Source organism: Pan troglodytes, chromosome 12 (assembly GCF_028858775.2).
Source record: "Pan troglodytes isolate AG18354 chromosome 12, NHGRI_mPanTro3-v2.0_pri, whole genome shotgun sequence".
Classification (NCBI taxonomy): domain Eukaryota; kingdom Metazoa; phylum Chordata; class Mammalia; order Primates; family Hominidae; genus Pan; species Pan troglodytes.
This window is the reverse complement of record NC_072410.2, coordinates 32,475,644-32,498,808: the sequence shown is the minus strand read 5'-3', so window position 1 is coordinate 32,498,808 and position 23,165 is coordinate 32,475,644. Positions and strand designations below refer to the sequence as shown.

Sequence of the window (23,165 nt, the reverse complement as noted above, 5' to 3'; positions counted from 1 at the left end):
TGGGTTCTGGAAAATGAAGGAAATCCAAGAAGAGTGAGGAGGGGAAAGTGCAGTGTGGTGGGCAGAAGACACCGCATGTGAGGCCTTATGGGCTGTGGTAAGGAAGGTGCCATGGAAAACAATAGGAGGGTTTAAAGTAAGAAAGTGTCATGAACTGACATGTTGTTTCAGAAGTTGTCTCAGAGTGGGCTGGGCGTGGTGGCTCACGCCTGTAATCCCAGCACTTAGGGAGGCCGAGGTGGGCAGATCACAAGGTCAGGAGTTCGAGACTAGCCTGGCCAACATGGTGAAACCCGGTCTCTACTAAAAATACAAAAATTAGCTGGGCGTGGTGGCAGGCACCTGTAATCCCAGCTACTGGGGAGGCTGAGGCAGGAGAATCACTTGAACCTGGGAGGCAGAGGTTGCAGTGAGCCAAGATCATGGCATTTCACTCCAGCCTGGGTGACAAGAATGAGACTCCGTCTCAAAAAAAAAAAAAAAAAAAAAAAAAAAGAAGTTAATCAGAGTGGCATGCACCTGCAGTTCCAGCTACTGGGGAGGCTGAGGTGGGAGGATTGCTTGAGGCCAGGATTTCGAAGTTTCAGTGAGCTATGATGGCATCACTGCACTCCAGTGTGGGTGATCGAGGGACACCCTGTCTCAAATACAATACTGCCTACTGTCTGCAGGGAAGGCCCCTCCATGAGTCACCCACCCACCAAAGCCTAGCAACCCTTGAGACTTACAGAAAGCCAGTCCCCAGCCCTGTCTCAAAAATGAAAAATAGGCCCGGCGCGGTGGCTCACACCTGTAATCCCAGCACTTTGGGAGGCAGAGGCGGGCGGCTCACGAGGTCAGGAGATCGAGACCATCCGGGCTAACACAGTGAAACCCTGTCTGTACCGAAAATACAAAAAAAATTATCTGGGCATGGTGGCAGGCGCCTGTAGTCCCAGCTACTTGGGAGGCTGAGGCAGGAGAATGGCGTGAACCCGGGAGGCGGAGCTTGCAGTGAGCCGAGATCGCGCCACTGCACTCCAGCCTGGGTGACAGAGTGAGACTCCGTCTCAAAAAAAAAAAAAAAAAGAAAAAAGAAAAACCGGAACTTATCCCTCCCAATAGCCATGCTTTATTAATGTTTTATAATACTAATTGCTACAATTTATGAAGAGTCCGTTAATCTCCTAACAACCCAGACAATAGATATTATTACCTCTGTGCTATCAGTGGGGAAGGCTGACTCTGGCCAAGATTTGAGCGCGATCTGACTGCCTTCAGAGCTCAGGTTCCTGATGGAGAGGAGGCAGGCGCTACTTGACGTGTAGTGGTCGGGGAAGCCCTCAGCTTCTCTCCTTCACTGTCTGCACATCCTCTCTGGGCCCCCCTGGGCATTTTCTGACTGTTTGATCATTGAGTGGCTTAAGTGGTCCCTGAGCTCAGAGTGACAGAGCACCATCCACAGGATGGGGGCCTGGGGCTAGTGGCATCTGTGCCCCTTAACTGAGAACAGGCTTCCTCGAAGCTCACTGGTGCTGACTGGCTGATACCACTCATAATGGCACACCTGTCAGGGGGATCCCTCCATCACCTCCCCTTTGTCATTGTTCCAGAAATCTTCACTCAAAATCTCAGCCTGTGTTCAGGGTGACAATCATGCTGCCTCTCCATGTCCATACAAGAAGGGCAGGAAAAAATCTCTATTCCTTTCACCTAAGCCCTCATAGATTTGGAGTTTTCCCAAAGAAATGTTTCCTGCCGGGCGCGGTGGCTCACGCCTGTAATCCCAGCACTTTGGGAGGCCGAGGCAGGTGGATCACGAGGTCAGGGGTTCGAGACCAGCCTGACCAACATGGTGAAACCCCGTCTCTACTAATAATACAAAAATTAGCCGGGCGTGGTGGCAGTCGTCTGTAATCCCAGCTACTCAGGAGGCTGAGGCAGGAGAATTGCTTGAACCCGGGAGGTGGTGGTTGCAGTGAGCCGAGATTGCACCACTGCACTCCAGCCTGGGTGACAGAGCAAGACTCTGTCTAAAAAAAAGAAATGTTTCCTATGAAATATATCAAACCCCACTGGAGGCCGGGCGCAGTGCCTCATGCCTGTAATCCCAGCACTTTGGGAGGCCAAGGTGGGTGGATCACGATGTCAAGAGATTGAGACTATCCTGGCCGACATGGTGAAACCCTGTCTCTTCTACAAATACAAAAAATTAGCTGGGTGTGGTGGCGAATGCCTGTAGTACCAGCTACTCGGGAGGCTGAGGCAGGAGAATCGCTTGAAACTGGAAGGCGGAGGTTGCAGTGAGCTGAGATCGCGCAACTGCACTCCAATCTGGGCAACAAAAGTGAAACTCCATCTCAAAAAAAAAAAATAACCCACTGGATAGGCAGAGCAAGTTTTACTGTATTTTATTTACCCTATTTTATTTGTTTGAGACAAGGTCTTGCTTTGTCACCCACACTGGAGTGCAGTGGCGCCACCATAACTCACTGCAACCTCAAACTCCTGGGCACAAGCGATCCTCTGGCCTCAGCCTTTTGAGTAGCTGGGACTACAGGTGCAAGTCACAACCCCTGGCTAATTTTTCAATTTTTGCAGAGACAGAGTTACCAAGGCTTATTTTGAACTCGTAGACTCAAGTGATCCTCCTGCCTTGGTCTCCCAGAGTGTTGGGATTACAGGCGTGAGCCAGCAAGCCTGGCCTAGAGCAAATTTTAGAGTACAGTTTGTTATTGTTTGTATGGCTGCTTTTTTTTTTCCTTTCTTTCTTTCTTTTTTTTTTTTTTACAGAGTCTCACTCTGTTGCCCAGGCTGGAGTGCAGTGGCACAATCTCAGCTCACTGCAACCTCCGCCTCCTGGATTCAAGCAATTTTCCCACCTTAGCCTCCTGAGTAGCTGGCACTAGAGGCACGTACCACCATGCCCAGCTAATTTTTGTATTTTTAGTAGAGACGAGGTTTCACCATGTCGGCCAGGCTGGTCTTGAACTCCTGACCTCAAGTGATCTGCCCACCTCAGCCTCCCAAAGTGCTGGGATTACAGGCATGAGCTACCACGGCCGACCTGTTATGGCTTTTTAAAATTATTTATTTATTTATTTATTTATTTATTTTATTTTTTGAAGACAGGGTCTTGTTCTGTCACCACGGTTAGAATGCAGTGGTACTATCTCGGCTCACTGCAGCCTCGACCTCCTGGATTCAAGCAGACCTCCCACTTCAGCCTCCAGAGTAGCTAGGACTACAGGTATGTGCAACCATGCCTGGTCAATTTTAGTTTTTTGTACAGCCAAGGTCTCAGTATATTGCCCGGGCTGGTCTCAAACTACTGGGCTCAAGTGATCCTTCCACTTCCACCTTCCAAAGTGCTGGGATTACAGACGTGAGTCACCATGCTTGGCCTGTTATGGCTTTATTGAGATTTATTTCACATACCACAAAATGCACCCTTTTAAAGGCTACAGTTCAGTGATTTTTAGAATATTCACAGATATGTGTGACCATCACCACAATCTAACTTTAGATTATTTCAACTCCCTGAATCCTGACCACTTGACAGTCATTCCCCATTCCTGCACCTCCTCCCTGCCACCTACCTCCTCACCCCGACCCACAGCCCTAGGGAATTAGTAATTTACTTTCTATCTGTATGGATTTCCCATTGCAGACACTTCCCACAAATGGAATTATACAACATGTCATCTTTTGTGATAATCTTCTTTCTACATGTTTCCAAAATTCATCTATGTTGTAGCATGTATCAGTACTGATGCAGGGCAGGCAAGCCCCCAAATTGGGGTTTAGCAGAGGAGGATTCTTGGTTTTGTCTGGGAAATAATTCAAGGGTGAGCCGGTGGTGTTAGACAGCAGCTTTTATTGAAGCGACAGTGCACAGCAGCAAAGGTGCTGTTCCTTGTGGAGCGGGGCTACCCCGCAGGCCGTGTGCTCAGAGTAGCAGCTCAGAGGTGGGTCTGCACTCATAGTTACACCCACTTTTAATTGTATGCAAATTAAGGGGTAGATTATGCAGAAATTTGTAGGAAAATTTTGGTAACTTTTGGGTCATTGGGTCGTTGCCATGGAAAGGGGTGGTAATTTCTGGCTATTGCCGTGGCAATGGTAAACTGAAATGCTGCACTGGTAGGCATGTCTTATGGAGAACTGCTTCCACTCCATCTTTGTTTTAGCTAGTTCTCAATTTGGTCCAGTGTCCAAGAGCTGACTCTGGAGTCAAGTCCCACCTCCTACCTCAGTATTTCATTCTTTTTATTTATTTATTTATTTATTTATTTATTTATTTATTTATTTTTTGAGACAAGAGTCTCTCAGTATTTCATTCTTTTTTTTTCTTTATTTCTTTATTTATTTATTTATTTATTTTTTGAGACAAGAGTCTCTCTCTGTTGCCTAGGCTGGAGTGCAATGGCGTGATCTCGGCTCACTGCAACCTCTGCCTCCCAGGCTCAAGCGAGTCTCCTATCTCACCCTCCCAAGTAGCTGGGACTACAAGTGTGTGCCAGCATGCCCGGCTAAGTTTTGTATTTTTAGTGGAGAAGGGGTTTCACCATGTTGGTCAGGCTGGTCTTGAACTTTTGACCTCAAGTGATCCACCCACTTTGGCCTTCCAAAGTGCTGGGATTACAGGCATGAGTCACTGCGCCCAGACTGAATAATTTTTTCTTGTATGGATATATCATATTTTACTTATCCATTCATCGGTTGATGGATATTTAGGTTGTCAGTACATGAACATTTGTGTACAAGTTTTTTTTGTGTGTTGACATATGTTTCAGCTCTCTTGAGTATATCCTAAGGAATAGAATTGCTGGGTTTTACAATAACTCTAGGTTTAACATTTTGAGGAACTGCCAAACTGTTTTCCAAAGTGGCTGCCCCACCAGCCATGTAATAAGCATTCTAATTTCTCCACATTCTTGTCAACGCTTGTTATTGTCTGTCTTTTTACTGCAGCCACCCTAATATGTATGAAGACGTAGCTCATGGTTTTGATTTGTATTCCCCTGATGACTACTGATGTTGAAAATCTTGGCCAGGAGCGGTGGCTTATGTCTGTAATCCTAGCACTTTGGGAGGCTGAGGCGGGCGGATCACGAGGTCAGGAGACCGAGACCATCCTGGCTAATGGTGAAACCCCATCTCTACCAAAAATACAAAAAAATTAGCCGGGCATGTTGGCGGGCGCCTGTAGTCCCAGCTACTTGGGAGGCTGAGGCAGGAGAATGGCATGAACCCGGGAGGCAGAGCTTGCAGTGAACTGAGATCGCACCACTGCACTCCAGCCTGGGTGAAAGAGCGAGGCTCCATCTCAAAAAAAAAAAAAGAAAAAGAAAATATTTTCATGTATATAATAGCTATTGGCATATCTTCTTTGGATAAATGTCTTCAGATCCTTTGCTTATTTTTATTTAAATTGGGTTGTCTTTTTATTGTTGAAGTTTTATTGTTCTTTATATATTCTAGATATGAGTCCCTTGTCAAATATATGATTTGAAAATGTTTTCTCCCTCCAGGTGTGGTGGTGCATGCCTATAATCCCAGCTCAGGAGGATCACTTGAGCCCAGGAGGTCGAGGTTACAGTGAGCCATGATCATATCACTGCATTCCAACTGGAGCCACAGAGTGAGTCCCTGTCTCAGGAAAAAAAAAAAAACACACACACACACACACACACACAAACACACACACACTTTTTCTTCCATCCAATGATTGGTTGTCTTTTCACTTTCCTAATAGTATCCTTTGACACACACAGTTTTTAATTTTTATGAAGTCCAATCTATCAATTTTTTTCTTTTATAGCTTGTGCTTTTGGTGTCGCAGCTAGAAGATCCTCACACCTCAGCCTCCCAAGTAGCTGGGACTACAGGCATACACCACCATACCTCACTAATTAAAAAAATTTTTTCCCTGTGCATGGTTTTTCCCTGTGCATGGTTTAGCCCTAATTGCCTGGGCTAAAACTCCAAGTAGAATGTTGACTAGAAGTGGTAAGAGTGGACATCTTTTCTGTTTCCTGATCTTAGAGGGAAAGCTCTCAGTCTATTAATTTAATAGCATGAAATACGATATTAGCTGTAGTTTTTTTTTTAGACAGTGTCTCCCTCTGTCACCCTGGCTGGAGTGCAGTAGCTCAATCACGGCTCACTGCAGCCTCGATCTCCTGTGCTCAAGCAATCCTCCTACTTCAGCCTCCCAAGTAGCTGGGACTACAGGTGTGAACCACCATGCCTGGCTAGTTTTTGTATTTTTTGTAGAGACGGGCTTTCACCATGTTGCCCAGGCTGGTCTTAAACTCCTGGGCTCAAGCAAGCCACACACTTCAACCTCCCAAAGTGCCAGGATTATAGGCATGAGCCACCCTGCCTGGCCTAGCTACAGATTTTTCATAGGTATGTTTATCAGGTTGAGGAAGTTTCCTTCTATTCCTAGTTTATTGAATTTTATAATCATAAAAGAGTGTTGAATTTTGTCTTGCTTTTTCAGCATCTATTGAGATGATCATGTAATTTTTATTCTTTATTCTCTCAATTTTGTGTGTTTCATTGATTGATTTTCAAATATTAAACCAACCTTGTATTCCTGGGATAAATCCCACTTGGTCATGGTGTATAACCCTTTGTATACGTTTCTTGATTTGTTTTGCTGGTGTCTTTTTGTTGTTGTTTTGAGACAGAGTCTCGCTCTCTCTTCCATGCTGGAGTGCAGTGGCATGATCTCAGCTCACTGCAACCTCCGCCTCCTTGGTTCAGGCAATTCTTGTGCCTTAGCCACCAGAGTAGCTGGGATTACAGGTGTGTGCCACCACACCCAGCTAATTTTTGTATTGTTATTAATAGTAGAGATAGGGTTTTGCTATGTTGGCCAGGCTGGTCTCCAACTCCTGGCCACAAGTGATCCGCCTGCCTCAGCCTCCCAAAGTGCTGGGATTACAGGTGTGAGTCATCACACCCAACCGGTTTGCTTGTAGCTTGTGGAGGACTTTTGTTTCTATAGTCACAAGGGATATTAGTCTGAAGTTTTCTTGTGATATCTTTTTCTAGCTTTGGTATCAGGGTAATACTGGCCTCACGGTTCCTTCCTCTTCTTTTTTTGAAAGAGTTTGTGAGGGATTTGTATTAATTTTTCTTTAAATATTCGATAGAAATCACCAGTGAAGCCATCTGGGTCTGGAATTTTCTTTGTTGAAAGTTTTTAAATGACTAATTAAATCTTTTTCCATGTTGTAAGTCTGTTCAGATTATTTATGGGTTCTCCTTCTTATGTCAGTTTTGGTAATTTATGTCTTTCTAGGAGTTTTTTCATTTCTTCTATTTATCTAACTTGCTGGCATGCAGTTGTTCACAGTGTTCCCTTATTATCCCTTTACTTGTGTGTGTGTGTGTGTGTGTGTGTGTGTAGATAGACTCTTGTTCTGTCTTCTAGGCAGAGTGCAGTTACACGATCCCAGCTCACTGCAACCTCTGCCTCCCAAGTTCAAGTGATTCTCCTGCCTCAGCCTCCTGAGTAGGTGGGATTACAGGCGCCTGCCACCACGCCTGGCTAATTTTTGTATTTTTAGTAGAGACAGGGTTTCACATGTTGGCTAGGCTGGTCTTGAACTCTTGACCTCAAATGATCCACCCGCCTCTGCCTCCCATAGTGCTGGAATTACAGGCGAGAACCATTGCACCCAGCCCCCCTTTACTTTTTATAAGTATTGATAGCTCCCTTTTCATGCCTGAGGTATTAATCTGAGTCTTCTCTTTTTTTTTTTTTTCTTGGTCAGTCTAGCTAAACAGTTGTCATTTTGTTGCTCTTTTCCAAGAAAAAACTTTTGGTTTTACTGACTTTCTCTATTTTTTCTATTTTCTATTTCATTTATTTTTACTCGTACCTTTATTATTTCCTTCCATTGGCTTTCTTTTGGTTGAGTTTGCTCTTCTTTTTCTAGTTTCTTAAGGCAGAAGTTTAGGTTATTAATTAGAAATCTTTCTTCTTTTCTAATATTGACATAGTTACAAATGTCTCTCTAAGCACTGCTTTAGCTGCATCCAGTAAGTTATGTTATGTTGTGTGTTAGTTTCCATTCATCTCAAGATATTTTCTAATTTCCCTGTGATTTCATCTTTCACTCATTGATTATTTAGGAGTGTTTTTAAATTTCTACATATTTCTAGCCTGGCATGGTGCCTCACGCCTGTAATCCCAGCACTTTAGGAGGCCAAGGCAGGCAGATCACTGGAGGTCAGGAGTTCGAGACCAGCCTGGCCAACATGGTGAAACCCCGTCTCCATTAAAAATACAAAAATTAGACGGGCGTGGTGATACACTCCTGTGGTCCCAACTACTTGAGAGGCTGAGGCAGGAGAATCACTTGAACCCAGGAGGCGGAGGCTGCAGTGAGCCGAGATAGTGCCACTGCACTCCAGCCTGGAGGACAGAGCAAGACCCACCTCGAAAAAAAAAAAAATTCTACATATTTGTTAATTTCCTCAGTTGTCATTTTCTAATTTAATTCCATTGCAGCTGGGGAACAGACTTTATATAATTTCAATCATTTTCCATTTATTGAGGCTTGTTTTAAGGCCTAGTATAAGTCTATCCTGAAGAGTGTGTCATGCGTAGCTGAGAACAATGTGTGTTCTGCTGCTGTGTGGAGTGTTTCGATGTCTTTCAGCTCTTGGCTTACAGTGTTGTTCAAGGCTTCTACTTCCTTGTTGATCTTCTGCCTCGTTGTTTTATCCGTTATTGAAAGTGGGGGCCGCGAGCAGTGGCTCACGCTTGTAGTCCCAGCAGTTTGGGAGGACGGGGTGGGTGGATCACGAGGTCAGGAGATCAAGACCATCCTGGCTAACACAGTGAAACCTCGTCTCTACTAAAAATACAAAAAATTAACCGGGCATGGTGGCGGGCACCTGTAGTCCCAGCTACTCGGGAGGCTGAGGCAGCAGAATGGCGTGAACCTGGGAGGCGGAGCTTGCAGTGAGCAGAGATCGTGCCACTGCACTCCAGACTGGGCAACAGAGTGAGACTCCGCCTCAAAAAAAAAAAAAAGGAAAAGAAAGTGGGGTATTGAAGTCTCCAACTACTATATTGAATGGTCTAATTCAGTTCAGTTCCCTTCAGTTTTATTAGTTTTTGTTTCATGTATTTTGGGCTCTGTTGTTAGGAGTATATATGTTTACAATCATTTTATCTTCCTCATAAACTGCCTCTTTTATCATTATAAAAGATATTGTATCTTTAGTAACAATTTTTTTTTTTTTTGGAGACAGAGTCTTGTTCTGTCGCCTAGGCTGGAGTGCAGTGGTGCTATCTCGGCTCACTGCAACCTCCGCCTCCCAGGTTCAAGCAATTAGGAGCTCCTGTCTCAGCCTCCTGAGTAGCTGGGACTATAGTGCATGCCACCACGCCCAGCTAATTTTTGTAGTTTTAGTAGAGATGGGGTTTCACCATGTTGGTCAGGCTAGTCTTGAACTCCTGACGTCAGGTGATCCACACATCTTAGCCTCCCAAAGTGCTGGGATTACAGGCGTGAGCCACTTCGCCCAGGCTTCAGTAAGAATTTTTGTCTTAAAATCTAATTTGTCTCACGCTTGTGTAGCCACCCTAGCTCTCTTTTAATAACTCCTCACATTGTTTCTTTTTGCATCCTTCTACTTTCAACTCTTGTGTCTTTGACTCTAAAGTAAATCTCTCACAGATCATTTTATTTTATTTTATCCATTCTGGGCTGGGCCCGGTGGCTCACACCTGTAATCCCAGCCCTTTGGGAGGCCAGGTGGGAGCATCACTTGAGCCCAGGAGGTTGAGACCAACCTGGTTAAGATAGCATGACCTCGTCTCTACAAAAATTTTGTTTTTAAAATTAGCCAAGCATGGTGGCGTGGCCCCGTAGTCCCAGCTATTTGGGAGGCTGAGGTGGGAGGATTGCTTGAGCCCAGGATGTCAAGGCTGCAGTGATCTAGGATCACACCCCTGCATTCCAGCCTGGGCAATTGAGCAAGACCCAGTCTTATAAAAAGAAAAAAATAATAATCCATTCTGCCAATTTCTGCCTTTTGATTGGGGTGTTAAATTCATTTACATTCAATGTATCACTAATAAGCTAGGATTTATGTCTGCCATTTTGCTAATTGTTTTCATATGTCTTGCCTTTTTTGTTCCTCTATTCCTTGATTCTGCCTTCTGTCTTTCCTTCCTTCCTCCTCCCTTCCTTCCTTCCTTCCTTCCTTCCTTCCTTCCTTCCTCCCTCCCTCCCTCCCTTCCTACTACACCTGGGGATGCATCTGCTAGGAGCACAGGCTACTGCTGCTTCATGGGCTCTGGGCACAGCTCTTCCTCTCTCTCTGTCTCTCACCTGGATCATTCCCATTGGCAAGTAAATATGTGCTTTCGTCTTTTTTTGTTTGTTTGTTTGTTTTTGAGATAGGGTCTTGCTCTGTTGCCCAGGCTGGACTGCAGTGGCATGATCATGGCTCATCACTGCAGCCTCAACCTCCCAGGCTCAAATGATCTTCCTGCCTCAGCCTCCCAAGTAGCTGGGACTACAGGCATGCCCCACCATGCCTGGTTATTTTTGCATTTTTTGTAGAGTTGAGGTCTCACTATGTTGTCCAGGCTGGTCTCGGACTCCTGGGCTCAAGGGATCCTCCTGCCTCGGCCTCCAAATGTGTTGGGATTACAGGCATGAGCCACCATGCCTGGCTGCTTTCATCTTTTAATGAAAGTTTCCCTCAAGCCACATATTTTCCCATTTTTGTTCTGTAAATATCTCTTCACAATCGGACTTCTCACAAGAGTGGTCTATGTATGCGCTCTTCCCTCCCTCACTTTATTAGCTCATTCCATCTGGTTTCTGCCTCCACTGTGCCTCCAAACCTGCCAGACAGATAGTCTATTTCTTCATTAGCTTAGTGTCTGTCTCTCAGTAGAAGATAAGCTTTGTGAGGGCAGGAACCTATCTGTTTGGCTCATTATTTATATTTTCAGTACCCAGCACAGTACTGATATAAAGTAGACATTCAACAAGTATTTGTGGTATTATCATATGAATTAGCCCTATCTTTTTCAAAAGCATTGTTAGGTTTTGGTATCAGGGTAATGCTGGCCTCATAAATGAGTTGGAAAGTGTTTGTTCCTCTTCTATTTTCCTTTCTTTTTTTTGAGACAGAGTCTCGCTCTGTTGCCCAGGCTGGAGTGCAGTGGCACGACCTCGGCTCACTGCAACCTCCTCTTCCCAGGTTCCAGCAATTATCCTGCCTCAGCCTCCTGAGTAGCTGGGATTACAGGTGCATGCCACCACACCCAGCTAATTTTTTTGTATTTTTAGTAGAGATGGGGTTTCACCACGTTGGCCAGGCTGGTCTTTAACTATTGATCTCAAGATCCGACCTCAGCCTCCCAAAGTGCTAGGATTACAGGTGTGAGCCATGGTGCCCAGCCATCCTCTTTTATCTTCCAAAAGAGATAGTGGAGAATTGGTATTATTTCTTAAATAACTATTTAAATAACATTTAAATAATTCAAATATTTAAATAACTATTTAAATATATCAATATTTAAAATTATACTATTTTCTATTTAGAATATTTTAAAATTATTAAAGCAAATTGTTTAAACATTTAAAAAATTCCTTAAATATTTGGGAGAATTTAACAGTGAAACCATCTGGTCCTGAAGTTTTCATTGTTGGGGAGTTTTAAATTACATATTCAATTTCTTTAGGAGGTATAGGACTATTCAGGTTATCTATTTTTTCTTCAGTGAGTTTTGGCAGTCTGAATCTTTCAAAGAATTGGTGTATTTCATCTAAGTTATTGAATTTATGGGCAACTTTATGCCCATAAATTCAATAACTTAGGGGTCTATAGCCAGGCGTGGTGACTCACACCTGTAATCCCAGCACTTTGGGAGGCCAAGGGGGGCGGATCACGAGGTCAGGAGATCAAGACCATCCTGGCTAACCCAGTGAAACCCCGTCTCCACTAAAAATACAAAAAATTAGCTGGACATGATGGTGGGCACCTGTAGTCCCAGCTACTCGGGAGGCTGAGGCAGGAGAATGGTGTGAACCCAGGAGGCGGAGCTTGCAGTGAGCCGAGATGGTGCCACTGCACTCCAGCCTGGGTGACAGAGCAAGACTCCATCTCAAAAAAATAAATAAATAAGAAATAAAAAATAACTTAGGGGTCTGTAGTGATGTCCCTCTTTCATCCCTGATACTGATAATATGTGCCATCTTTCTTTTTATTCTGTTAGTCTGGCTAGAGGTTTATCAATTTCATTGATTTTTTTTCAAAGAACCAGCTTTTGGTTTCCTTGCTTTTCTTCAACTGTTTTCAATTTCATGGATTTCTGCTCCTCTCTTTATTTCCTTCTGCTTGCTTTAGGCTCTCCAAAGACCTTAAAGGATATCTGTTTTATTTATTATAGCACCCCACAGATTTACTGATAGTCCCATTTTATAGATGAGGAAGCTAAGGATCAGAAAGTGGTTAAGTAACTTGCCCAATGTCCCAAACTACTAAATGGTGGAGCCAGAACTCAAACCCAGGACTGTCTGACTCCAGAGTCTGTGCTTCTAACTACCGAGTGACATTGCCTCCTAGCCACATAACTCCCAGGCCAGGTCCTTCTACTACAGCAGATGCCTCACCAAACACTGCCAAGGTAAGCAACTTCTCAGCTTACCTTGGGCACTCGGTACCTCCTGCTTTCCCTCCCAGGGACCATCAACTTTCCCCACGGTCCAATTGCCATTCCCTCAATTCCCTTGAACAAAAACCAAAGTGGGCTGGCTTGCACAGGGATCAAGCCTTCAGAATTGCCTTCATACGTACCTTGGACTTGACTGAACTACAGGTGGTAGAATCTGTTGGTGAAAGACAGAAAAAAAATGAAAGTTGCATCAGGGAAAAAGAAAGTTGAGTCTTATGCACACAATTCCTCTCCTCAAAGGCTTCAGAAACCAGGGAATTCTGAAACATGAGATCTCCCCAGGCCCTAGGAGTATGATGGACCTCTTATGTCCATCTATGGGAAAGGGATGGAGCAGAAAATGATGTTAATTGCCACTTCCTCTAGAGGCAGGAAGTGACATCAGGCTGCCAGCCACTGGCCCCTCATTTACCGATGGCTAAGGGCAAGGGGGCATTGTCTTTGAGCCTAGTTCCTCTCCCCTTCCCCGCCCGTCCCTGTTACTCTGAAGCACTGGAGAGAAAATGCCAAATATCAGGTGCAGTCCATGGAAACCACCACAGTGAAACACAGCAAATCACAGATGCTCTGGAGAAATGGAGACCACACAGTGCACAGAGAGGTGGGTGCCCTACATCCACCCCCGAGCACACAACAAAGAAGAGGGACCACATGAATAATGGATAAAAGGGCAGAAATGAAATGGGTGGGACGCAGGAGGTGGAGTGGGCTGGTGATTAGAGCCTTGATAGGTTCCACCTCCAGACATGGGGTCACCCTGCTTCATGGGCAGGGTCCCCAGTTATCACCCAGTTATGAAGGAGACTAAAAGCATTATTTCTATGGGACTTGGGTCCCACTCCCTTAATATCACTGGGGTGGAGAAGGAACCAGAAACACGTCCTGGTGGGTCCTCTCCAAGGCTAAAGAGGGAGCAGGTTGGTCCAAGGGCCTCCTGGGGTCCCACAGGGTAGTGGGCAGGTGTGGTTAATCCACACTCTCTGGCAGGCAAGTTAGATGCCCCCCTCTCCGGACCCCTCCCCCTGCACAAGGTGAGAAAAGCAAGATGGGCGACCACACATGACACACGGGGCGCGGGGGGTGGCGGGTGATTAGAAGAGACATGGGGTCCCTCTCTGCCGTCCCACCCCCATGTCTTCTGGCCCCTCCTGAGCCTGCCTCTGGTGACTAGGGAGCTCCTGTGTGCCTCTGTCAGAGACAAACAGAAATGCTAAAACTAAAGGGAGGGACAACAATGGCGGGGGGAGGATTCAGTGGCTGCAGCCACAAAGGGAGTGGCCCTCATCTGTCTCTGAGCATGTAAATCATCTGTCCTCTGCCATGAGAGGGCCACAGGCCCTGCAAACAGGACTTAGGGCCCTGGTTTCTTAAGCAGGAGGAGGCGGCCCATTGGGGTGACTGAGGCAGGAGTTAGAGATAAAGAGAAGCTTCTGGGCGTGGCATCGCTGGTCTTCAGAGAGTGTCGGTCCCCAGCCCGGATGACTAGCAGTGGTGAGACTCGGCAAAGAGGTCTGTGGCACTGCAGAAGGGCAGCAATTCGATGCCCCAGTGTCCAGGCAACGGGGAGGGCCCTGGGCCCAGTGAGTGCCTCCTTCCTCCTGAGAAGGGGCTCTAGGATGGGAGGGGCATGGACTGCTGGGGTAAGTGGATAACAAGCAGGGGTAACTGGCATGTCAGTGTGGGGTCCTCACAGTCCGGGACATTCTGCCTGCGTCTGTGCCCACCCAGTCTTCTTATAATCACCCACCACTGTTAGTGACCGAGGCCGCGACACTGCACTGTACCCTTTAAATCTCCAACAGGTCGGCTGGAGGAGGGGAGGGGGAGGAGAAGAGAAAGGGGTGGGAGGAGAGCATGGGGAGAGGAGGAGGGAGAGGTGGGGGTGCAAGGAGAAAAGGAAGAAAAATTAAAAAGAGGAACATGCCCAGAGGGACACAGCCAGCCCATGAGAAATTAAAGGCTGAGGAAAGAAACCAGTGAGAGAGGGGGAACAAAGCTCCAACCCTGCCTGGGGCAGGGCAGCTGCACGGACAGGAGGTGGGCACGGGGCAAGCTGGACTTCCCCAGGGAGGGAGAAGGCCCCCAACAGCCCCATCTCCATGGTGGCTGGCAGGGGAGGGCCCCGCTGGGGTGGCACAGGGAAGCTGGGCATCTGGCCAGGCATCTGGGACCCTCAGGAATGCAGTGTCCACCCTCCCACCTCCCCACTCCCAGGCCCCTGTGCTCACCTGACCCCGGGTCACCAGGGGGCACTGTCCTGCCAATGTTGGGCAGGAGGTACTCAATGTTGGGCACTGCCTGAGGCTCCTTGCTGCCCACAGGGGTCTGCGAACAGGAGGAGGGGTCAGCTGGCATGCCCTCAGATGCTGGGCTGCCGACCCCCCAGAGGGGGGTGCCCTGATGACAGACCCCGTGTCTCCTCCATCAGACCGGGCTCACTGGGGCAGGGACCGTCTCCCTCATCAGCCGGGTGCTCTTGAGGATGATTCCTACATGTCCCCTGTTAGACAGCTTTGTGCCTTCCTCAACATCTCAGAACCACGAAGGCCAGAGCGGCCCCTTCAGCTAGGGGCAGGAGCTGTGTCTCCCGCACTAGACTGGAACTCCTCCAACCTAAGTCCTTCTCAGTAGCCTGGAGGGCAGGAGCTGCCTTTACTCCTGAATTGGGTTCCCTCTGAGCAAGGCCTGTATCTCCCCCATTTAGACTGAGGATTCCTGAAGGCAAGCTTTGTGCTTCTCTATCAGGCTAGGGGCTCCTGAGGAGAGGGTCTGTGTTTGCTCCATCAGACTTGAGGGAAGCCTCAAGGACAGACACCTTCCCCAGCTTAAGTCTCGCTGCCTGCCCCACCCCCAAGGACTGGGGCTCACCCCAGACCAGCCCCCATGCCAGCCCAGCCCGCGGCATCACTTACTCTCTCTCTCCCTTGTCCTCTTCGTCACTGAAGGACCAGTCTGACTGCAGAGAAGACAAAAGGAAGGGATGAAATCAGCATGGGAAAGAAGAGTCTCTTCCACCTGCTCATTCCAGAGGACCCACTCAGGCGGCAAGGGGCGCCTCTCTCTCAACAAACCCCAGGCTGGCGGGGCTGCAAAAGAAGGCTCAGAGGGAGCTTGATGGACGCTAAAACCTGACTCCACAGACTATGAAAAACCCTGGGGGAGAGAAAAGGTGGGACCCCAGTGTGGGAGGAGACACAGCAGTGAGTGGGAGCGGCCACCTCAGACAGGAGATAGGCTTAGGGAGAGCTTCGCTTTTACTTGCTTTTCTCTAAACACTGTCCTGGGCACACCCCTATGGTATACTCCCCACAACGAGCCGGGGGGCAGGGAGGCACCAGTGCCGTTAGTGTTGGCCAGGTCCATGGCTGTGACAGCCGAGCATGCCCCAGGCCACCTGCCACCCATGGGTGCCACACTGACAACAGGGGTGTCACATACTCAGCCCAAAAAAGGAAAATGACAGGAGAAAGGTGTTGGAGGTTTCCTGAGGGGCAGGAGGCGAGAGCTTTCTCATAAAGGCCAAACAAGAGACAAAATAAAGACCCCCACAGTTTAATATATTTTGTAAAATTTGAGAATCTTGAAGAAAAATTCTAAGTTTTCTGAAAAAAAAAATCCAGATTGCTTATAAATGAACATGTATCACAGGTACTTGGAACTTTCAGCAGCAAGACACAAGAAGACAAGACAAGAAAGTAAGTTTTGATGTGTTGAAGGAACCTAGAATTTTATACCCTGCTAAACTCTCATTTAAAAAAATGAGAATGTAAAATAAAGCTATTCTTTTTTTTTTTTTTTCCAACAGAATCTCACTCTGTCACCCAGGCTGGAGTGCAGTGGTGCAATCTTGGCTCACTGCAACCTCTGCCTCCTGTGTTCAAGTGATTCTCTGGCTTCAGCCTCCCAAGTAGCTGGGATTACAGGTGCATGCCATCATGCCTGGATAATTTTTGTATTTTTAGTAGAGATGGGGTTTCGTCATGTTGGCCAGACTGGTCTCAACTCCTGACCTCAAGTGATCCACCCACCTCCACCTCCCAAAGTGCTGGGATTACAGGCATACCACAGATTGTTTTAATCACCCCTTAAGTGAACCTCCTGCTCTCTGGAGCCACCACACCTGGCCTTGAAATAAAGCTATCCTGAGACAGCAGAAAATTTATTACACAAAGACTCTCTTAATTGAATACTTGAGCAAGTAAAGAGATGGACTTCGGCAAGCTCCAAGAAATAACTAAGGCACTTTTGGCTTTTATTGTATTTATTAATTTATTTTTGAGATAGGGTCTCTCGCTGTTATCCAGGTTGGAATGCTGTGGCATGATCCTAGCTCACTGTACCCTTGAACTCCTGGGCTCAAGAGATTCTCCCACCTCAGCCTCCTGAATACCTGGGACTATAGGCATGTGCCACCTTGCACAGCTAATTAAAAAAAAATTGTAGATTTTGGGATTACAAGCATGAGCCACTGCACCCACCACTTTTGGCTTTTAGATGTGGTGGAAGGAAGACACAGAAACTGATAAGCATTAGAAATTGACAGTGACAGGCTGGGTGCAGTGACTCACACCTGTAATCCCAGCACTTTGGGAGGCTGAGGTGGGTGGATCACCTGAGGTCAGGAGTTTGAGACCAACCTGGCCAACATGGTGAAACCTGATCTCTACTAAAAATATAAAAATTACCTGGGCATGGTTGTGCACACCTGTAATCCCAGCTACTCGGGGGGGTGAGGTGGGGGAATCACTTGAACCCGGGAGGCAGAGGTTGCAGTGAACTGAGGTCGCACCACTGTACTCCAGCCTGGACAACAAGAGTGAAACTCCATTTCAAAAAAAAAAAATGAATAAAAATTAAGGCAATTACCCTTTACCCCCCTCAACACCTATGAAAGAACAGGAACAGGCAATTTATAATCTCATTATGTAGACTTAAAACACACAAAGAATATTATATATATTTAAGGATAGCCATGCATTTACAATAAGTGGAAGGTGTCCTGGAAGGACACATATTAGCCTATTAAGAGTGGGCACCTAGGGGAATGAAGAGGGGAAACAAGCGCCATGAGCCTCAGTTATTATTGCTCATGATCTGACATGTGATTAAATCAAACAACACAGGAAGGCCAGAAGGGAAACAAGAAAGAGATAGAAGAGAAGAGAGCAAAGGAAGATAAGAAAAATGCAAGCTCTGGCCGGGCACAGTGGCTCACACCTGTAGTCCCAGCACTTTGGGAGGCTGAGGCAGGTGCATCAGCTGAGGTCAGGAGTTCAATACCAGCCTGGCCAACAGGGTGAAACCCCAGCTCTACTAAAAATACAAAAATTAGCCCGGCATGGTTGCGTGTGCCCATAATCCCAGCTACTTGGGGGTGCTGAGGTGGATCACTTGAGCCCAGGAGCCGGAGGCTGCAATGAGTGGAGACTGCGCCGTTGCACTCCAGCCTGGACGACAGAGTGAGACTGTCTCAAAAAAAAAAGAAAAAGAAAGAAAAGAAAAAGAAAAATGGAAGATCTGGAGTCAGTTATCTTGGTTCGAGTTCACCTTAGCCAAGTTACTTCCCTCTGTAAGTCTATTTACTTATCTCTAAAACGGGCATGATGTGAGTACCTCCTTCTAGGCCTGAGGAGGATTGAGATGAAATACTGTATGGAAAACGTTGAGTGCAGCACGTTGTTAATGTATAATAGATGTCAGCTACTGTTATTCAAAAGTGCGGCTTCCAGAGACAGGCTGACCAGGGGGAGCCTGAGGATTGGCCCAAAGAAGCCAGCTGTTAACTCGGGTTGGAAGGTGCCCAGAAGTACTCTGCAAGCCACAGCATCTACAGGAAGTGCCCGGGTGGCCACGGCTCTCAAGAAGAATCCACACTAGTTCCTGCCACCCTGTTTCTGCACATGCTGTTCTTTCCGCCTGGGATGCCCTTTCTCCTGCTCTGCCTGGCTAAGTTCTCATCATGGTCCTCTAAGGCAGTTCAAGAACTCCATGACTACGACCCCAGCCCTGCACCCAGGGCCAGGGTGGGTCCTTCTGTGGGGCTTCCTTGGACATAGCCCAGAGCAAAAAGAGATGCAGCTCTTACTCTGATAAACATTATTAAATGAATAAATGAATGAGAAACATCATTTTATGGATTTTTGTGTGTGTGTGTGGCAGGGTCTCACTCTGTCACCCAGGCTGGAGTGCAGTGTTGCAATCTCGGCTCACTGCAGCCTCCCACCTCAGCCCCCCAAGTAGTTGAGACCACAGACACGCACCACCACACCCGCTGGCAATATTCCTTCTGAGCAGGCTCCCATTCACCTCCGTGTTCCCAGCATGGGGATCTGTCTCTGGCATGGAATAATGACCACGAGGAAGAGGATGACAGTCAGTTCTCACACAACACTTAGGACCTGCCAGGCACCGCCGTGAGTGCTTTAGCAGACATTCACAACAATGTGAGGTAAACAGTATTGTCATCTCTACTTTACAGGTGTGGAGACTGAGGCACAGCAGGTAAGGAACTTGTCCAAGGCCACACAGCACATAGGAGCAGGCTGGCCCTAGAGCCACTGCCGTCAATCCCCCACCCCAGGGGGCACTTGGCAGTGTCTGGAGACATTTTTGATTGTGACAACTAGAGTGATATTCCCAGCATCCAGCAGGTAGAAGCCAGTGATGCTGCTTAATGTCCTATAACACACAGAACAGCCTCCCACAATAAAGACTTATCTGGACCTCAGTGGTCACTAGTGCTGAAGCTGAGAAACATTAGGTATCACTGCCTTTGCTGAGTGAGTCCCTGAGCAAATGCCCTGGGTGATCTTTGTTTGGGTTCCACTTGACTTCGTAAACATAGGTAGAAGCTCCTGGCAACTTGCCCGCTGCAAGATCAGACATCCAGGTTTGCTCTCCTCTCTGCTCTGCCATTATCTTGCTGCATGGCCCTGGGCAAGTCGCTGTTCCTCTTTACACCTCAGTTGCCACCCTCTTTCCGACCTGAAGACTGGTCTGGGTGCCCCAAGTGACAGCAGCACTGCCCTGGCTATGGAGCCTCTGGGCTAGACAGAGCTGGCACGCTTGGGTGGGCAGGATTTCAGGGCTTGCAGAGTGGGTGGCTCATTCCCTTGACAATCATCCAGGGCTGGTTACGTTCAAATGCCAAGGAGGCAGAGAAGGGAAGGACACTAGCTCAGTTAGCTCTCGGGAATGAATCTCTGAGTAGAAAAGCCCAGCCTGGCCGGGCGTGATGGCTCACACCTGTAATCCCAGCACTTTGGAAGGCCGAGATGGGAGGATCGCTTGAGTCCAGGAGTTCAAGTCTAGCCCTGGCAACATAGTAAGACCTCATCTCTACAAAAGAATACAAAAATTAGCCAGTTGGTGTGGTGGTGGCATCTCTAGTCCCAGCTACTCAGGAGGCTGAGATGGCAGGATCGCCTGAGCCTGGAAGTGGGCCATATTTGCCCACTGCACTCCAGTGTGGGCGACAGACTGACTCTATCAAAAAAAACAAAAACAAACAAACAAAAAAAAACCAGAAAGCGAAAAGAAAGAGAGAGAGAGAAAGAAAGAGAAAGAAAAGCCCAGCCTGATATAACCTCAATTAGCAATTTACTCATTCATTTGTACTCCACAAACACTGAGTATCCACTGTGTGCCAGGCGCTAGTGTCAGTGCTAAATGAGACAAACTCCACCTTCTCCACCCTGCCCAGAGCAGGGACTCCCCCTTGGGGCTTTGGCCTCCTTCCTCCCTGAAGGCTGCAGTTCCTGACACCTCAGCTGACCTCAGACCTTGGGCTTCCAGGGGCTTCTCCAGGAGCACAGGGCCAGACACCCACTCTTCCCTGCTGCTGCCCCCAAAACACACCCTCTTGGGAGGTTCTGGGGCTCCCTGGTGCCCTGGAGAGCTAAGCTTTCCCAAGGCCTCACCAGGATCCCCGACGCTGCAGGGCAGCCCTGGCCTCCCAGACAGCTCTGGAGTGGTGTTCCCAGTGTCCGGATGCAGCAGGCTGTGATGCTCCCTCCTGTGGCTCGGAGCCCTGAGCATGCAGTGAAGGAGGAGATGGGCAAGCAAGGCTGTTAACATGGCTCAGCTGCCCACCACCTCGCATCCTTACCCTGGCCCCCTCCGTCCGTCCCAAGCCAGCTCAAGGAGGGACCTAGGAGTCTGGCCTTTGGGTTGATAGCAGGAGGAAAACACAGGCTTTGGTCAGTCAGATCTGGCTTGAAATCTTGGGCTGCCACTTATTAGCTGTGTGACCATGAGCAAGTTGCTTTGCCTCTCTGAGCCTGTTTCCTCCTCTGTAAAATGGGGGTGATAGGGCCCAGCTTTCCTTCCCTAAAGTGTCTAGGGGGCTTGGGACTGAGGCTTCCCTTCCTCTGACCTGCCAGTCTTATTTCCCCTGGCAGGAAGGGCTCTGTTCTCATCCTCTGTGGGCCGTAACAAGAATTGGAAATGGAAAATCTATGATTCATAATGACATCTGTGTGTGCCCCAGAAGGCGGCAGTGCTGCCTTAGGGTTGGGCTCTGGAAGACCAAGGCCTCCTGAGCCCTCTGCTGGCCACTCTGGGTTCTCCTCTGCCCATGCACAGTAACAAGAACCTACAGGACCACGGCTGTTGGCATCCAGGAATCCATGAGAAGGGAGGTGGCCAGCCCAGTACATGCCAGGCACTGGTGCAGGATCCTGCCTCAGGCCAAGGCCCTGTGCCTTGCCCCATCCACCCCTTGTTACCATGGACATCACCACTACCTCCCCAAAACCTCAGTGGGGCCAGCAGGGAAAGTCACTAGAGCCGGGGCCTCCTGATGTCAGGCCAGACCTTGGCCCCCGTCTGCTCGTGTCTGCCAGGACACCTCTCCAGGGGTCACCTTCTGAAGCTGCCCCTTCTGCCCTCCACCTGTAGCACCTTCCCTGCCCTTCCTCCTCTTCTGCCTTTCCCAGGCATCTTGGACGCTCCGGGGCCTCTTGACTCTCCTGCTGGGGACACAACATCCCAGGGCAGCAAGGATTCCAGGATCCATTCCTGCCTTGCCTTGAAATGCAGCCCATGGCTTTGGAGGAGTATATACCACCCTAGCAGCATGCTCTAAAGCTGCCGAGCCCTTCCTGGGGCACACCCCGCTAGGCTGAGCAAGAGTGAGGGGCTCAGAGGAACATGGCCTGGGCCCCAGGGGCTGCCGGGTGACCCCCAGAACAGGGGCTTACGTGCTGGATCAGTGTCTCCACGATCTTGTAGCGGTCAGGCATGTGGGTCACCATGTCTGTCATGTTGTCCTCAGACGTCCTCACCAGTGTCCGCCCAAAGACCAGGGCCAGGTTCCAGGGTTCCATCTGGGCAGCAGGGAAAGCAGGTCACTGTCAACATCCTGAACTCAGTCCTCCCTCACTCTGGCCCCTAAGGCCTCTGTCCCCAACTACATCCTCACCAGTCCCCAGCTTAGAGGGTGGACACCCCCTTGTATGGGCATGGAGATGCTTGATGAGTAGAGCACAGGCCAGATTTCAGCCCCTTTCATTCCCAGGCCCAGCAGCCATGAGCAGTGCCCAACCTGCACACCTATACAGGGCAGCCCTGAGTGGTCAGTGCCAGCAGTGGGAGACCCTGCAGTAGGAAACATGTTGGAGGTCCCAGGGGTTATTTTAGGCCTGGGAAAAAATCCGATCACTTCCAGGTGCCTGTAATCCCAGCTACTCGGGAGGCTGAGGCAGGAGAATTGCTTGAACCCGGGAGGTGAAGGTTGCAGTGAGCCGAGATCGTGCCAAGGCACTGCATACTGAGTGGCAGAGTGAGACTTCATCTCAAAAAAACAAACAAACAAAAAACACAAAAAATCCTATCACTCCCCTCACTTTCCCCACTGCAGAACCAGAAGGCATAAGGGGTTTGATGAGGAAAATGCAATGCGAGGGACTTGAGCTAAGTCGGAGGATGGCAATGCATCGGACACGGGGAGCCGGGGTTCCCTGCCTCTGAAAAGCCCTCAGAAACTCAGGAGATGGCTCTCTGGGGGAAAGCACTGACCAGCATGTAGGAGCGGGATGGGGACAGAGCAGTCATAGGAGGAGGGCGTGCCTAGAGGGGCCTGAGTTATTGGACCTGCAGGAGCTCAGTGCGTGCTAAGGGCCCCCACACAGTAAGTCCGTGCTTGCCTCCCCCAGACTCCATGCGGGACTCCTACCCACCTTGTTTTTCTCAGAGTGGTCAGCGATGGTCTTGAGATGGCCCACAAGGAATTTGAGCGTTTCATAGTAGTGTACTGGGAGATCCCGGATCTGAGCAGGAGAGAGGAGGGGCATGGGAACAGGCTGTAAGGGCCTGCCCCTGTCCCCCGTCACCACCATGCCCCAAAGATCTCCCACTACCATGCCTCAGGGAGTCTGGAACCTATCCTCTAACCGCCAGTTCTCTTGTGTGGATGGGGAAACTGAGGCCCTGAGTGGAGCAGGGCAAGGCCACAGGGGTCTTG

At 48.4% G+C, this 23,165-nt stretch overlaps 1 protein-coding gene across 1 annotated transcript in view; it reads right to left on the bottom strand.

The window, feature by feature from the left end:
- The window catches only part of LOC100614447 (rho GTPase-activating protein 23-like), a 77,719-nt gene that overhangs the window by 18,134 nt on the left and 36,420 nt on the right, over positions 1–23,165 (bottom strand). Inside the window, 5 exon segments of the mRNA XM_063788890.1 lie at positions 12,826–12,857; positions 14,932–15,028; positions 15,612–15,659; positions 21,904–22,029; positions 22,882–22,971. Of these exon segments, the coding sequence (XP_063644960.1) occupies positions 12,826–12,857; positions 14,932–15,028; positions 15,612–15,659; positions 21,904–22,029; positions 22,882–22,971 (393 nt within the window).